The sequence below is a fragment of the Lactuca serriola genome, chromosome 7, assembly GCF_051521515.1.
Source record: "Lactuca serriola cultivar US96UC23 chromosome 7, Lser_US96UC23_V15, whole genome shotgun sequence".
Taxonomy (NCBI): Eukaryota; Viridiplantae; Streptophyta; class Magnoliopsida; order Asterales; family Asteraceae; genus Lactuca; species Lactuca serriola.
Genome location: NC_136414.1, coordinates 25,497,483 through 25,512,953, shown reverse-complemented (window position 1 = coordinate 25,512,953; position 15,471 = coordinate 25,497,483). Strand labels below are relative to the sequence as shown.

Sequence of the window (15,471 nt, the reverse complement as noted above, 5' to 3'; positions counted from 1 at the left end):
CCGAAAGTGACAACTTTTACAAACAAGAGGCTGAAAATGCAATTTTCTGCAAAACTAGGCCATAAATGTCAAAATATAAAATTTTGGATTAAATTTGTGAATTTCTAAATATTTGGGACAACATTGCAAATTTTTATGAATTATGGACTAAAATGTAATTTTTACAAAACTTTGGGCCTTAATTGAAAATTTGTAGGATTATTGACCAAAAATGTCATTTTTACAAAATGAATGCTTGTTATCATCAATCTAGTAAACCTCGAGCTAAAACAAACGACGAAACAAAACAAATGAACGAAATACGTCGATAATTATTTATTGGACCTAATATTCATGTTACTTGGCCATTGGGCCCTAAGGGCCTATTTAAGTGTATCAATAATGTTTTCCATGACGTGTTTATTGGGCCTTGCGACTCACTTACATGTTAATTTGGGCCTAAGTTATAAATTACATGTTTATTGCGCTCTTGTGGCCCATTTATATGCCTATTGGGCCTAAATTACCCTCTTACATGTTATTGGGCCTTTGTGGTCTAATTACATGCTAATAGGGCTTGAAATGGAAATTTCACATGCTAGTAGACTGTAACTATACTTATGTGTAATCATTAAACTTCGTATACTTATATATGTACCTTTCGAATACAAAAACATACCACATATACGTAAACATTAAACACATAGTACAAAAAGGGGTTGAGAATCTAGTGAGACATGTCGGTTGGCACCTCTGAGTGTACAATCGTAGCTTGTAGTTATAATCAGAGTTTCCTGGTAGGAAAGCGGGAGTTTGTGTATAGATCTATACGAGGTGACCCTTCGCGCCTTAGCTGTTCGCTACATCTAGACTAGGCCAGTCTAGGGCGACAAAATCTTGAGCAATACCAACATTTGGAAAAAAAATGCCAAGACGGGCAACCTAGTCATTATCATGCATGGTTATAACGGCTCATATAGGGATTCAATACCAAAAATCTAACCTTTCAAAGATAAACTCTTCGATTGTATCAATGCAAAACGACTTATTTAAGGATACAAGAATCTAGACATTGTTATAAAACAGAAAATATCGGATTTTCTGAGGAAATTATTCATATACATTTATCATTTATTCATAATACAATGAATCTAAACTACACTCATATAAGTTATAACTATGAAATTCATACATGCATTTATACTTGATTTTCACATCATTTTCAGACAATTTACAAAAAATATCGGATTTTCTGGGTTTTTACGAAAGATAAAAAGGCTTTTATTCAACCATACTTATGAACTCACCAACATTATATACGTTGACTGTTTTCAAAATAACTTGTATTGTCAGGTAACCGTTAAGCAGGAAGGATTTGCAAGAATATATGGAATTATTTTGTGTAATATCATCTATCTTACTTTTCAAAACTTGAAACTATGTAACTATAACAATGTACTTGATGTGAACAATGCTAGTTGTTATATGTAATGTTGGTGATTAATGTGTTATGTTTCATGTTGTTGAATTATTAATAAAAGAGTTACATTTTTGCATCATGTAATCTACTTCTATCTTTTTTAGAGAGATAATCTTGGATTTCACATATAATCTTACACATACGAATGTGTATTACAAGAAACTATTACCAAGATCACAACATACAACATTAATTTTGCTTGAGAGCCAAGTCACCTAATTACAAATCATACATATATATAACAAATAGATATGTTAGCTCAATTACTTGCTATCTCCCTTCCATCATGGATAGAGTGACTGTATTTCTAGAACACATGTTTTTGAATTCCTGACCAATGCCATTGGTACTAGACAACCTTTGTAAAGTAAATAATGGCATTTTTGGCTCTGGGAGGTGAGTTTCACTGCATAACATAGACACTGCTTCTGTCATTGTTGGCCTATCCTCAACCAAATCCTGAACACAAAGAAGTCCCACGTGTATGCATCTCAAACCTTCTGTTGACTCTCCTAATGTCTCATCGATCAATTCTAATCCTCGCCCTTCATTCCATGACTTCCATGCCTGAAATATGTGTCAGGAATAAACGAGAATAATCACACGCACACAAAAAGATATAATATTTAACATGGTTCGATCAATGTGACTTACGTCCACACATGAGATAATATTCTTATTCATGAGCTTGGAACCGATATTATAGCACAAATAAAACCTATAGCCGTTATATATAGTCAAAGTACAAACGTAAACCAAAAATAGAACCGGGCCGGGCCAATCTCAAGTCACATTTAACGGTATGTCTTCTGTTATATGTAAATGGGAGAAGTTATGTGGTATGGTTTTGTACGTTAAATTTTATACTTACGTGTCCGAGTGGATAGAATTGTTCGTGATGTATGAATTCGGTATTCCTTTTACCACTTATAATCTCCAATAGCATTACTCCATAACTAAATACATCCGATTTCTCTGAAATTACTCCTCTCATGGCGTATTCAGGAGACATATAGCCACTGCATTTAATAATATAAAAAGCCGATTGTTAGAATGTTCTCAAGAATCACAAATCTACATGTGAAATGAATGATTCTCACTATGTTCCAACAATCCTGCGAGTATTTGCGAGCTCTTGTGTCATTTGAAAAGTACGTGCCAATCCAAAATCTGATATCTTGGGATTCATTTTGTCATCTAGTAGAATATTGCTACATTTCAAATCCCTGTGTATGATCCTTAAACTAGAATCCCGATGGAGATAAATAAGTCCACGACCAATTCCCTGAATGATGTTGAAACGAGTCGCCCAATCAAGTTGCATACGTTTCTTTGGATCTATTTCATACAATAATACAAGTTATTTCTAAATTATGATGATTTTACAAGTGAAAATGAAAAGTGATCAATCCATTCAAACTGACCAAATAGAAAGGTGTCCAAGCTTTTGTTTCTCATGTACTCATAAATCAATAATCTTTCTTTCCCTTCAAAGCAGCAACCCAAAAGTTTAACAAGATTCCTGTGTTGGAGCTTAGAAATCAACACGATTTCATTCTTAAACTCTTCAACTCCTTGCCCAGAGTGACCTGACAGCCTTTTCACTGCTATCTGCTGTCCATCATCTAACATTCCCTATTTTAATCATTTATGAAAATACTTAGTGCTGGTTTTGTGTCAATTAATTGCTTGGAAAATATGCAAAAAAAGAAGTTTGTAAATACTAGTTTATTACCTTATAAACTGCACCGAATCCTCCTTCACCAAGTTTGTTTCTGTAGCTAAAGTTTTCAGTGGCAGCTATTATTTGTTGGAACTTATATATAGGCAATTCATAAGACTCCTTGCTAAGATCATCTTCTTGTAGCGTATCCTTTAAAACAATATGATCCTCCGAACTGAAGTGATTCAACCTTGTTTTCTTTCCTACAAAGATAAATTTTTGACACACAAATGAGATATCTAAAGTTAGTCCATTAAATTAGAAATGGGTTCTTTTGACAACAAACATTCTTTTGGCTGTGCTTTAGACTAAGAGCAGCAACCATTGAATAAATTGTCTTTCTTCCCTATCTTATGGTAAAAGTATCTAGATAACCATAAATCGTATCTTCTTACCCTTTTTATATTTTTTCCACTTGTATAAACAAAATATGAAACCACCTAAGGCAAGTACACCACCTATGGCTGAGATACTGATGGCAATTGCTACTGCTGCTCCTTTTGTTTCTTCACCTATAAACATGTGTTAATAGCCTTATAAAGAAGTAAGAACAGTCTACAAAAATCAAGAATTTGCATTTACCTGATTCCTCATAGGCAAGGCGCAAGAAAAGATTCTCCCCACCAAATGAAAACTGCTCGATATCAATAAGCTCTTGTTCCCAAATCATGCAGTTTATCCCTTCCACAAAGGCATACGCTTTACAAGAACAGTTATCCAAACACAAGCTCTTGCAATCATCCGTATCCATGTAAGGAAAGTATTGATAATGATCTGGGAGCTTAATCCCACTTATTACCTGAAACTTATCAGGTTTACCTTTTCCAGAAGCCAAACTACTTTCATTCTTCTCACATAAAAGCTCATTTCCCCTTACACAACCCCTTGTCCAATTACTTATACTCCATTCATCTTTTGACTGTGGAACAAACCCTTTTAAGCACTCACAAATAAGAGTCTTGTTTGTACAAATTGAAAAAACACCACAAACTCCATAAACATCACAAGGATTCGCAGGTGCTTCCCAACTAAATTCCAATATGTTACGAACATCATCCAAGGAATTCAACTCCAACACACCATTATCTCTTAAATAAAGCCATCTGATATCTGATGAGCTATGAATGTTAATGCTGATGTATGCTCCTCCTTGTGAGTTTTCAGGCATGAGAGTCATTAGATTCGAGTAGCCAGAATCTAGCTCTGGTATCCCTATAAACTTTCCTCCATCCCATGGCCCACTTCTCCAATACCGTTTTACACCATGCCATGTGAAAGCCTGTGGTGGTTGTTCTCCCGAAAGCCCAACTACAAAATCTCCAGGTGTTGGATCTTTATCACTTTTCCATGATGTCAATAAATCTTTCCCTTGTGTTTTTCCATTGGTCCCAACTCTCATGCCTGGTAATAGAGTGTTACCAGGATAGTCAAAACTTTCCCACAAAGTCAACCCTGAGATGGTATCGTTAAGAGCAAAACATCCTGTGTCTGTAAGCTTTGCGATTGTTTCGTTTGACTGGACTTTTATGCTTGTTGACCAAACAGTCCTTTGGTCATCATCTAGGATTCCCAGGTTCCCATTGTTGCCAATTGTGAGGGTAGAATTTGTGTCGGAAACTGAGATTGGATTTTGTCTGTTTGCAACCCATATAAACTTTCTTGGGAGAATATTTTTGAACCATATACCGAGATATCGGTTACTTGAATTACCTGGACTGAAGAACCCTAGCTCAAAGACTTGATTGGAAGAGACAAGAGTCTGCTCTAATGAGATTGGACTATCTTTAGTCAATATATCAGTTGACTTGCAGTGTTGTAGTGAAATAATCAGGATATACATGCCTGTCATGCATAAAAAGTTTACAAAAGTGGCTCTTGTAATAGCCATACCCTTTTGCAGATTAAGTCTTTAGAATTTGGAAAATTCACAATCTATCAATTTAGCATGATGATCATATTTAATCTAAAAGCCAAGTCTTTCATTTGTTGGTCGGTGCTCTTTTCATATTGTGATAAACACTTGACTTTTCTGATCGAAATCTGATTTTTCACAATATGACATGGTCTATCTTTTAAAGAACTCAAGACTAATATCCTGATAGCTATACTTTATCTACTTTGATGTCAACCACAATATATAAAAAAGTGATATTGTACTGAGGGTTAGTAGTACAATTAATCATAGATCTGGTTAAAACCACATAAAGTCAACATAATGAAAGTAAACATTGTTTTGATCCTCTACCTGCTATTGATCTTGAATGTATAGGTCAAAATCATGAATCAGAGCATAAGATGTTACATGGTGCAAGGCATGAACTCTAGTATTAGTGTAGGTTAGTCACATTCTGAAACGATTGTTGTGCTACCTCATCATCGAAGTAATTATATGTTTGGTTGGATGGAATGAAATGAGTGAATGAATGAAATGGACTAGGTAATGAACAAAGTCATTAAATTCCATGACCACGTTTTGTTTGTCTTAGGATTAGAATGAATTTTCATATGGATTATTTTTATTTATATGTTAATAAAATGTATATTTTAACTCTATTATCATGTAATTACAATTAATGAACGAGTCATTAAATTCTATGATTAAGTTATGACAAAACATATATTTTCTAGTTATTTTTGAAAAAGAAAATTGTAATTTAATTAAAACCGTGAAATATAAAAAAAATCCTTTTAAAAATGGGTTCTCATGCAAATTCTCATCGCATTGTCCTCTTAAGAATATCATATTCCATTCCATTCCATTCATTATTGATATCATTGCAAGATGTTTAAAAATGGGGTGTCATGCAAATGTAATTTAATTAAAACTAAAGTGTTATTTGTTTATTAAGAGTTAAAGCATCTGCAGTCTGCGGACCACAACTGCAAACATCTTGTAATGCCCAAAAATTATAAGTGAAAAATTTTCTTTCAGTTAGTCAAACAACCATTCATTCATTAAGAAAATCCCATCGGAGTATAAAACATGTCATATAATCATCAGAGCACATAACAAAATCATAGAATGTGGAAAATTGGTGGATGCAGTGCTATCATGCCAGACCATTCCCTTTTGAACCAGAAGTACCTGAAACCATAAACATAAAACTGTAAGCACAAAGCTTAGTAAGTTTCCCCAAAATACCCCATACTAAACATTCATAACAACTCGAAGCTAAACCGGGTCTATTTCACCCCCGAGTCTATATCAACTCCTTCGGTTTGTTTCAACCAGTACGGGTCTATTTCAACCCCGAGTCTATTTCAACTCCTTCGATATCTTTCAACCGGTACAGGTCTATTTGACCCCGAGTCTATTTCAACTCCTTCAATATCTGTTAACCGGTATGGGTCTATTCCACCCGTACATCTAAGCATACAGTCATATCAGCAACAGTCACAAAGACAACAAAAACACACATGCATACCAGCAAGTGTCACAAAGACAACTATCAACCTACAAACATAATCCAGTGGGACGACATTGGTGCCTTCGACCCACAAGTACAATGAAGAGACTCACCTCTTAGTCGAACAAAGACAACTATCATCCTAATTTGGTGATAACCATAACGAGTTTTGAAAGTAGTCTTCTGCATAACTTCCTCTCTGACCCTCATCTGGTGATATCCAGTCTGTAGATCTATCTTTGAGAACCAAGATGTGCCCTGCAGCTGATCGAACAAATCATCGATCCTTGGGAGTGGGTGACGATTGTTCACCGTCAGCTTATTTAGCTCCCAGTATTAATACACATCCTATGGGAACCATTCTTCTTTTTTACAAACAATATTAGTGCTCCCCAGGGTGAACTACTCAGTCTGATAAACCCCTTGTCTAACAGATCCTGCAGCTATATAGACAACTCTTGCATCACTGGTGGTGCTAATCGGTAAGGTGTCTTGGCTATCGAAGCCACACCTAGAACCAGATCTATACGATACTAAACCCGCCTCTCCGGAGGTACTCCAGGTAAATCCTCTGGGAACACATCAGGGTACTCCCAAACGATCGGCACATCATCAGCCGTCTTCTTTTCCTCCTCTCGGGTATTCAACACGTAGGCCACAAAACCAGAATAACACTATTAAAGATATCTCCTAGCCCTCGCAGCTGAATAGAGAGATGGTCCAAGCTGAGCACCCTCACCATGAATAACTAGTTCTCCCCCACTTGGGGTTCAAACCCGAACTAATTGGTGCTCGCAATCGATCATCATCCCATTAGGGCTCAACTAATCCATCCCCACGATAACCTTGCTCTCGCGCAAACCAATAGGAACCAAGTCGATCAGATACCTATCTCGAAATAACTCTAGAATACAAGCCCGATGAACCCTCGATGCTCTCACTGGATGGTCATCGATGATCTCCACCTCCAACGGATAATTAAGCTCCCCAGGAGCGTCACCAAATCTCTTGTTGAGCGCAAGAGATGCGAATGATCAGGTGGCGGCTGAATCGAAAAGAACCAAGGCCGAAACACCGTTCACTAAGAATGTCCCTATACAACCACATACACATTAACCAAGAAAAATAAACAATAAAATAAGATAAGGATAAGATACATACAAGTAACCACATCTAGCGTTCCACGATCCACCTCGGCTGTCAACTGGAAAGCTCGACTTTTCACGACTGGTGCCTCCGCCTTGTCGTAGCGGCCATCAGTGATCCTCAATGTCATTGGAGCCGGTGCTGCAACCACTCCTACTACCAAACTCGGACAATCAACCTTCTTGTGGCCACTATGATTGTAATGAAAGAAAATTAGACCCAATACCTGGGTGGTGGTAGTACAATCTCTATCAAAGTGACTAGTCTTGTTGCACTTATCGCAACATGAACCACCCGCTCTATAAATCCCATCGTACACCTTGCCGCACTTGCCACAACAGCTCCGACTCTGCTGACCCCTCAATCTAGAATAAAAAGTCTTGGGCTTCTTTGTTGAACCCCCTTACTGTCTGCACCTACTCTGCCTTTCTCTTTCCGAGGTGCTCCAAATCGATCTCCTGTTCCCGGGCTCTAGCTATCATATCCTTTAATGTCTGAAAAGCTGAAATACTAACAAACTCCCTAATATCCACTCTCAGCATGTCGTGCTACCATATCTTCTTCATCTCCTCGTCTTTGGCATACTGAGGTACCAATAAAGCTCTATTTTGGAGCTTAGTGGTGATCTCCACCACAGTCTCAGTTGTCTGGCGCAAGTCTTGGAATTCCCTTGCCAATTGTTGTACCCCGACAGCCATAGCAAACTCCGCTCGAACTTGGGTCACAACGTCAGGCCAGGTCATGGCCTCAATAGCTGGTGATCCTAAAGCATAACCAACTTCCTCCCACCAATCCTGGGCTCGCTTCCTTAGATAGCCCACAGCGAACCTCACCTTCGACCCCTCAGGGCAGAAGCTCGACATCTGGGCACACTCCAGAAGTTCCTCATAATCATCATGACTTTCCATGACTCGGGTACAGATCATGTGATTTTAGTAGTATGAGCCCAATACTACCTTCCATACCTATCCTCCAAGTCACCTCTCTACTATCAATTACTTCACTTACACTACAGAGCACCCTATGTGCTAATATATCTCCTAGGATTCCTAGGGTTCCCTTCCCAACACTCTCCTCTATCAGATGCAGAAAAGACTCCCTCCAATATCTTCTATGTAACATCCCGAAATAGCAAGAGTAGAGTTGAAGGGCTAAAAGTGTTATTTGGAAAGAGTGACTCGGCGAGTCCATGGCTGGACTCGGCGAGTAGAGTCGCGATTTGGTCGCGTGTTAAGTGGCCGACTCGGCGAGTCGATGAGATGGACTCGGCGAGTAGGCGCTGGGTGGAGAAAACCCTAATTCTCGGGGTTGAGCCCTATATAAGGAACATTATGTTCCTTCCCCAGCCTCTCTATTTCCCTCTTGAGTTCCAGAAAACCCTAAATCGCAGAGGAGCTCCATTGTTGAGTGGATTGGAGCATTGGAGAAGTTTATTGAAGGAATTTTGTGGGAATTGAAGGCTTGGGGCAAGGGGCTTTGCTTGGAATCAACTTCATTGCAGTTGGGGGCGTCCATTGGAGGTAATATCTCGTTCTTGGTCAGATTGTATGTTGTTTCTTCAATTTGGGGTTTGTGGGATCTTGTCTAAGAATGTAAATGGAAGTCTAGGGGTTAGATCTGAGGTTGCTACCTCAGATCTGGAAGGGAGGAGAATCAGAGAGCATGAAAGTCCCTGTGTTGGAGTGTTTAGTGAAGCTTGCAAGTCCCAAACCCTAGTTATAAGTGATTAAGGCCTAGATCTCTTGGAATTTACGTAAAGTTTGCCACTTTACGTGATGGATGAGTTGTATAAGGCTAGATCTAGGTTTTGGATCATTTGCATGGCCTGGAATGCTTCTGAAAGGATTCAGATCGGTGGTACTCGGCGAGTCACATGGGTGAACATCTGCGAGTTGCTTGAAGATGAGCTGGGACTCGACGAGTTGGAAGAACAACTCGGCGAGTCGGATGAAGATAGCCTTGAACTCGGCGAGGTGTATGAACAACTCGGCGAGTAGGTTGATGATAGCTTTAGACTCGGCGAGTCTGTTCTTGGACTCGACGAGTCTTGTCGAAGAGTTCCGATATTCTCTGGTCGAGTCGAGAATCAGTGAGTCAAGGGATGACTCGGTGAGTTGTGTGCGAGTGGACTCTGAGTTGTTGGACTCGGCGAGTCTCGGGGTGACTCGGCGAGTTAGGTCGCGGATGGGGTGAAGTCTGAGTATGGGAACTCGGCGAGTCAAAGGGTTGACTCGGCGAGTAGGGTCAGTCAGGAGTTGACTTTGACCTTGTCTTTGTCCAAGGGTTGACCAATGGTGTCCAGGGGCATTTTGGTAATTATTGTTTGTTGTTTTGAGTTCAGCGCATTGGTGGTTGACCAGTGGTGGAGATCGTATCAGTGATCGGAGTAGCTTGGATTATCTATTCAGTCGGCAGCTTCGAGGTGAGTTATCCTCACTATATCAACGGGGTCTAAGGCACCAAGGCCGGCCCTTATCGGATTGAGATCCGGGTAGTTGTTATTATGTTACTGCTTTGTCATGTTGCATCCTGTGAGTTAGGATGGTATATGCTAGAGACCTGATTGAGATCGGTATCCAGAGAGATAGGGAGATGCTATGTTGGTGATCTGTTAGGTCGGTATCCTGGTTAGGATAGTGGCATGTTATGTGATCTGTTAGAGCTGCTTGAGGTCTGTGATTTGCTTTATGAATATATGTATGTATGTGCACATGGATGTTTGGACTGGAGTTGGGTTGAGGCGGGTCCTGCTGTGTGCAGTAGGCCAAGATACCCAGGGCGGACCGGTTGCCCCGTAGGCCCAGCGAGCGGTCCGGATAGGCTGTAGGTCCCGTTAGGGGCGGACCAGACGTGCCGAAGGCTCGGAGAGTGGACCAGACAGACTGAAGGCCCGGTATGGGCGGACCAATCACACTGCAGAGTCGATGTATGCGGATAGACTCGGAGAGTGGACCAGACAGACTGAAGGCCCGGTGCGGGCGGACCAGTCATACTGTAGACTCAGAGATTGGACCAGCGAGATTGAAGGCCCGGGAACGGGCGGACCAATCACACTGCAGAATCGATGTATGCGGATAGACTCAGAGGGTGGACCAGGTGGACTGTTGGCCGGTGCAGCGGAACAGTCACACAGTAGACCCGGAGAGCATGGTTGTTCTATGATCGGATATGTTATGGCATGTTATGAGTGTATGGTATTTGTGGTTGGTATTTTGGGGGTATCTCACTAAGCTTTCGGGCTTACAGTTGTGGTTTCATGTTTTCAGGTTGTTCAGGAGATCGTGGCAAGGCGAAGGCGTGATCGTACCGCTCCTCATGATTTTGTGGTGTTATGATTCTGGGAATATGATAAATGCTTTGTATTGAAAACCTTTTTGTAAAGAATTATTGGAATCGAGATGTTTTTGAAAAATTTAAAATTGGTTGTATTTTTCGGTTGTTACAAGTTGGTATCAGAGCCTTGGTTTGAGTGAATTGGAGAAACACTCGTGTGACTCCAGTCTCAAATCGAGGATAGTTTTCGAAAGAGTAATTAAAAACGGTTTTCAAAAATGAGTAAAGGAGGACGCGGAGGTACGATCAGCCGGAGCCAGTAAGTAACCCCAAAATACCATGCATATTATTTGTTTTTGAGATTTGATAGAACAGCATGCTAGTGTTAGGTTAGGGATCTTCAGGATTTCATGATATGTTGCCTGATTTGTGATGCCTGTAGCCTAGGGTCCCTTATGGGAGATTCTCAGTGTTTCTCTAGTGGTGAGGGTTGATTATTGTTACGCATGTTCTCTAGGGTATTGTGGTAGTACTTCATACAAATGTGGGTAGGTGTGGAAGGTAGTATGGGCCCGTACTACTGAAAGCACAGGACCCATACGCGTATCAGGGAAACCATGATCTCTAGGGTGGGTTGAGGGAGAGTTGGATCCCAGGGTGTGGGAAGAGTCTGAGATTTTGTATGCTGTTTCCTTTCAGTATGGAGATTCCGAGGCATGATGAGAGTGGATCTGGGTCAGGATCGGGAGCTGGAGAGAGGGTTTCGGGCGAATCGGTGCCGCCCAAGGTTGTCGGTCAGATGAGCACGAGCGAGTTGGACGCGAGGATTCGTGAGATCCTGCGTGAGGAGATTGCGGAGTTGTTCCGGGCTGAGTTGCCAGAGCTGTTTGGGTCGATTAAGACCGCCATGGTTGAGTATTTTGATGAGCGTTATGCGGCTCTCACCGAGACGGCTGCCGCGGCGGCTACAGCAGCTGTAGCAGCGGCAGGGGGAGGAGCTAGTCGGGGTTTTCAGTATCGGGACTTCGATAGGACGAAGCCTCCCACATTCGACGGAGTTCAGGACCCGATTGTTGCTATGAGGTGGTTGTCAGACGTGGAGGGATGTTTCTTCACGTGTTCATGCCCTGCTGATCATAGAGTGAGGTGTGCTCTGAACCTGTTGAGGCTCGGGGCGAAGGATTGGTGGAGATTGACCACGGGGTCATTTTCGGAGGCACAGAGGGCTGCGGTTTTATGGGATCAGTTCAAAGAAATGTTCAGTACTCGTTATGTTCCGCAGGTTGAGAGGGAGAGATTGGCTCAGGAGTTCCTTGAGCTGAAGCAGGATTCGGAGTCGGTGACTGAGATCACCAGGATGTTCACTGAGAGGGCGATGTTTTGCCCAGATTTTGCTTCAGAGCAGGCCCAGATGTCCCGATATCTGAGCATGCTCAAGAGGGACATCAGACAGTTTGTGTCTGCGTAGAGGTGCGAGACCTTGTTGGAGTTGCAGGAGGCCGCTAGGCGGCGTGAGTTAGAGATTGAGTTGCAGATGCATGATTTGAGGCAGGCTCCGGTGCAGTCGCAGCCGGCGCCGAAACGGTCCAAGACCATTGATGTTAGAGTGGGGGATTTGAGCAGCCACACTTGTGGGAAGTGTGGGAAGGGTCACACCGGGGTTTGTAGGACCGGTGGTGCATGCCGCAAGTGCGGAAGGGATGGGCACTATGCGAGGGATTGTCGGCAGTCAGCGCCAGTTCGGGATTTGAGGATCTGCTATCATTGTCATCAGGTTGGACATTTGAGGGCCAACTGTCCACGGTTTGCTGCTGGATCGGTGCAGGCTCTAGCACCGGCCACTTTGAGGATCACAGGTGGAGGTCAGGGTGGAGCGGAGCCCCCAAGGGCTCAGGGTCGTGTTTTTCAGCTTGTTGCAGAGGAGGTCAGGGCAGTGCCAGAGACAGCTGCGGGTATGTTTCTTTCTTGATGTCTTGTTATCTTGTGATTATTGTGGTGTAATGTTCATGAGCCGGTAATTGTTTGGGTTTCGTTGTGATATTCTTCGTTTTGCGGGTTGTGGTTTGGGTTATGGATTGTGTTTCGAGTGTTCGTCTTGGTATCCGTTGCTCCCTGAGGGTTTGATATGATTAGGGTTAGTGTTTTGGTGCTTTCGTTGGTTATCGTTAGTAAGGGTTGTTAGTGGAGATGCGGCATTGGGTTATACGTCAGGTAGCATCTTCGTTCGTGGAAGGGATAATTGGAGATCGGATTCTTCTTGAGCGGATTGATCAGTGAGGAGATGTGTTTTGCTAAGGGTTGTTTAGGCTTATGGAAGCGGCCCGTGTGTAAGTGGTCTCTTGGTGCAGGTTTGTTTTGGAAGGTCGTTGATGGCGGCTGGCGGTTGTTAGTCAGTGCTATAGTGGGGGAGAATTGGAGAATTCTCCGGGAGATCGATGAGTATTTGAGGGTGCTTATCTGTTGGGATTCAGCAGTGTTCTATCAGCCTAGAGTATAGGCTGATAGGAGCGAGTGTCGGGCATGCGGGGCGGGATACAGACCTAGGGCATTGGTTATGGAGGCCTGGAAGCAGGCCGGGATCGAGTATGTCGATGGAGTTAGAGTTCAGAACCCCTAGAGGGCTAGAACGGTATGCATGGGAGGAATCCTGAGGGGGGATAGCATGGAATGTTGGTTGATAGTGAGCGGTCCGGATAGACTGAGGGCCGGAAGGCGTACCAGTCAGACCGAAGGCTCGGAGAATGGTCCAGCCAAACTGAAGGCTCTGAGAGCGGTCCAGATTGGCTGAAGGTTCTGAGAGAGTGGTCCAGATGGACTGAAGGCCTGATGAGGCGGTCCAGTCATGCTGAAGACTCTGCGGGTATTGTTGGATCAGTTTGAGATTGCTGATTGTGTATGTTGCAGTATGATTGCATTGGAAGGTCTGGCCCCGGGTAGTGACTTTGATGAGTTGAGAGAGTGCATGGGCTTGAGAGCCCCTGCAATGAGAGCCAGAGTATGTGAATCGTGGTTACGCAAAAAGGGTGGTGTCGCATTGGGCGAGCACCGTGGCTCGTGTTGGAGTGGCAATGTGGCCAAGTAGATTCCTTGGAAAAGGAAGAGGGAAAGGTGTGTAACTCCGAAAGGGAGTGCAAATTCACGAAAGTGAAAGCTGCAGAGCAGAGTTATGATTAGAGTATTTCGGGTATGGTTTTGAGCATCGTGTTCACGGCAGTGAAGTAGGAGCTCATCCGGTTTGGGATGTCTGCTGAGGTTGCGGAGGGAATTCCGCAGGTGTAGAGCCCTGAGGCTTGGAAAGGATGCAGGGGGGAGAGTCCTGGACTCTCGGTATGATTCTGTTCAGGGTATTGGTTATGTATTAGTGGTTCATCCTGAGGGATGTTTGAGGGTGTCATCAGTGTGTCGGGTTTTCCAAACCTGGGGATGCTGGAACTAGTTCAGTATGTGTATGTGTTTGTAAGAGGAGGACTCGTGGGAGTGCTCTGTGACAGAGAATGGGTTTTCCGTCGTCACGGAATGGATAGAGTGGGATTCGGATTGGGGATCCGACGGTTCATGGTTTCCTAGTCTTTATGAGTCGAGTGATGGTTGTGATTTGGAGCAGTGTTGCATTATGGGTAATTCTCAGGGGTTAAGTGAAGTTATTAGAGGGTGAATCTGGTGCCCTATTTGAGACGGTGGTCAGGACACCGTGAGGGAAGGAAAGTGTATTCGAGTTTCGTTTAGGTATGCCTCGAGGGACCTGGTCTAGTTGAGGCCAGGTGGCGCGTAGTGGGAGTATCGTTGGAGTTGAGCTGCTATAGGCTTCGAGGGCGAAGCCTAATATAAGTGGGGGAGAATTGTAACATCCCGAAATAGCAAGAGTAGAGTTGAAGGGCTAAAAGTGTTATTTGGAAAGAGTGACTCGGCGAGTCCATGGCTGGACTCGGCGAGTAGAGTCGCGATTTGGTCGCGTGTTAAGTGGCCGACTCGGCGAGTCGATGAGATGGACTCGGCGAGTAGGCGCTGGGTGGAGAAAACCCTAATTCTCGGGGTTGAGCCCTATATAAGGAACATTATGTTCCTTCCCCAGCCTCTCTATTTCCCTCTTGAGTTCCAGAAAACCATAAATCGCAGAGGAGCTCCATTGTTGAGTGGATTGGAGCATTGGAGAAGTTTATTGAAGGAATTTTGTGGGAATTGAAGGCTTGGGGCAAGGGGCTTTGCTTGGAATCAACTTCATTGCAGTTGGGGGCGTCCATTGGAGGTAATATCTCGTTCTTGGTCAGATTGTATGTTGTTTCTTCAATTTGGGGTTTGTGGGATCTTGTCTAAGAATGTAAATGGAAGTCTAGGGGTTAGATCTGAGGTTGCTACCTCAGATCTGGAAGGGAGGAGAATCAGAGAGCATGAAAGTCCCTGTGTTGGAGTGTTTAGTGAAGCTTGCAAGTCCCAAACCCTAGTTATAAGTGATTAAGGCCTAG

General features: G+C 42.8%; 1 protein-coding gene across 1 annotated transcript; it reads right to left on the bottom strand.

Moving 5' to 3' along the window:
• Nucleotides 1-1,624: 1,624 nt before the first annotated feature.
• LOC145063577 (G-type lectin S-receptor-like serine/threonine-protein kinase At1g61490) lies at nt 1,625-5,199 on the bottom strand. The gene is made up of 7 exons (XM_079011172.1): nt 3,765-5,199; nt 3,578-3,694; nt 3,195-3,385; nt 2,884-3,094; nt 2,560-2,797; nt 2,331-2,478; nt 1,625-2,026 (listed from the first exon to the last, which is right to left on the bottom strand). Exons 1-7 carry the CDS (start codon nt 5,068-5,070, stop codon nt 1,730-1,732), a joined length of 2,508 nt encoding a protein of 835 aa, XP_078867298.1. The 5' UTR covers nt 5,071-5,199; the 3' UTR covers nt 1,625-1,729.
• Nucleotides 5,200-15,471: the final 10,272 nt, after the last annotated feature.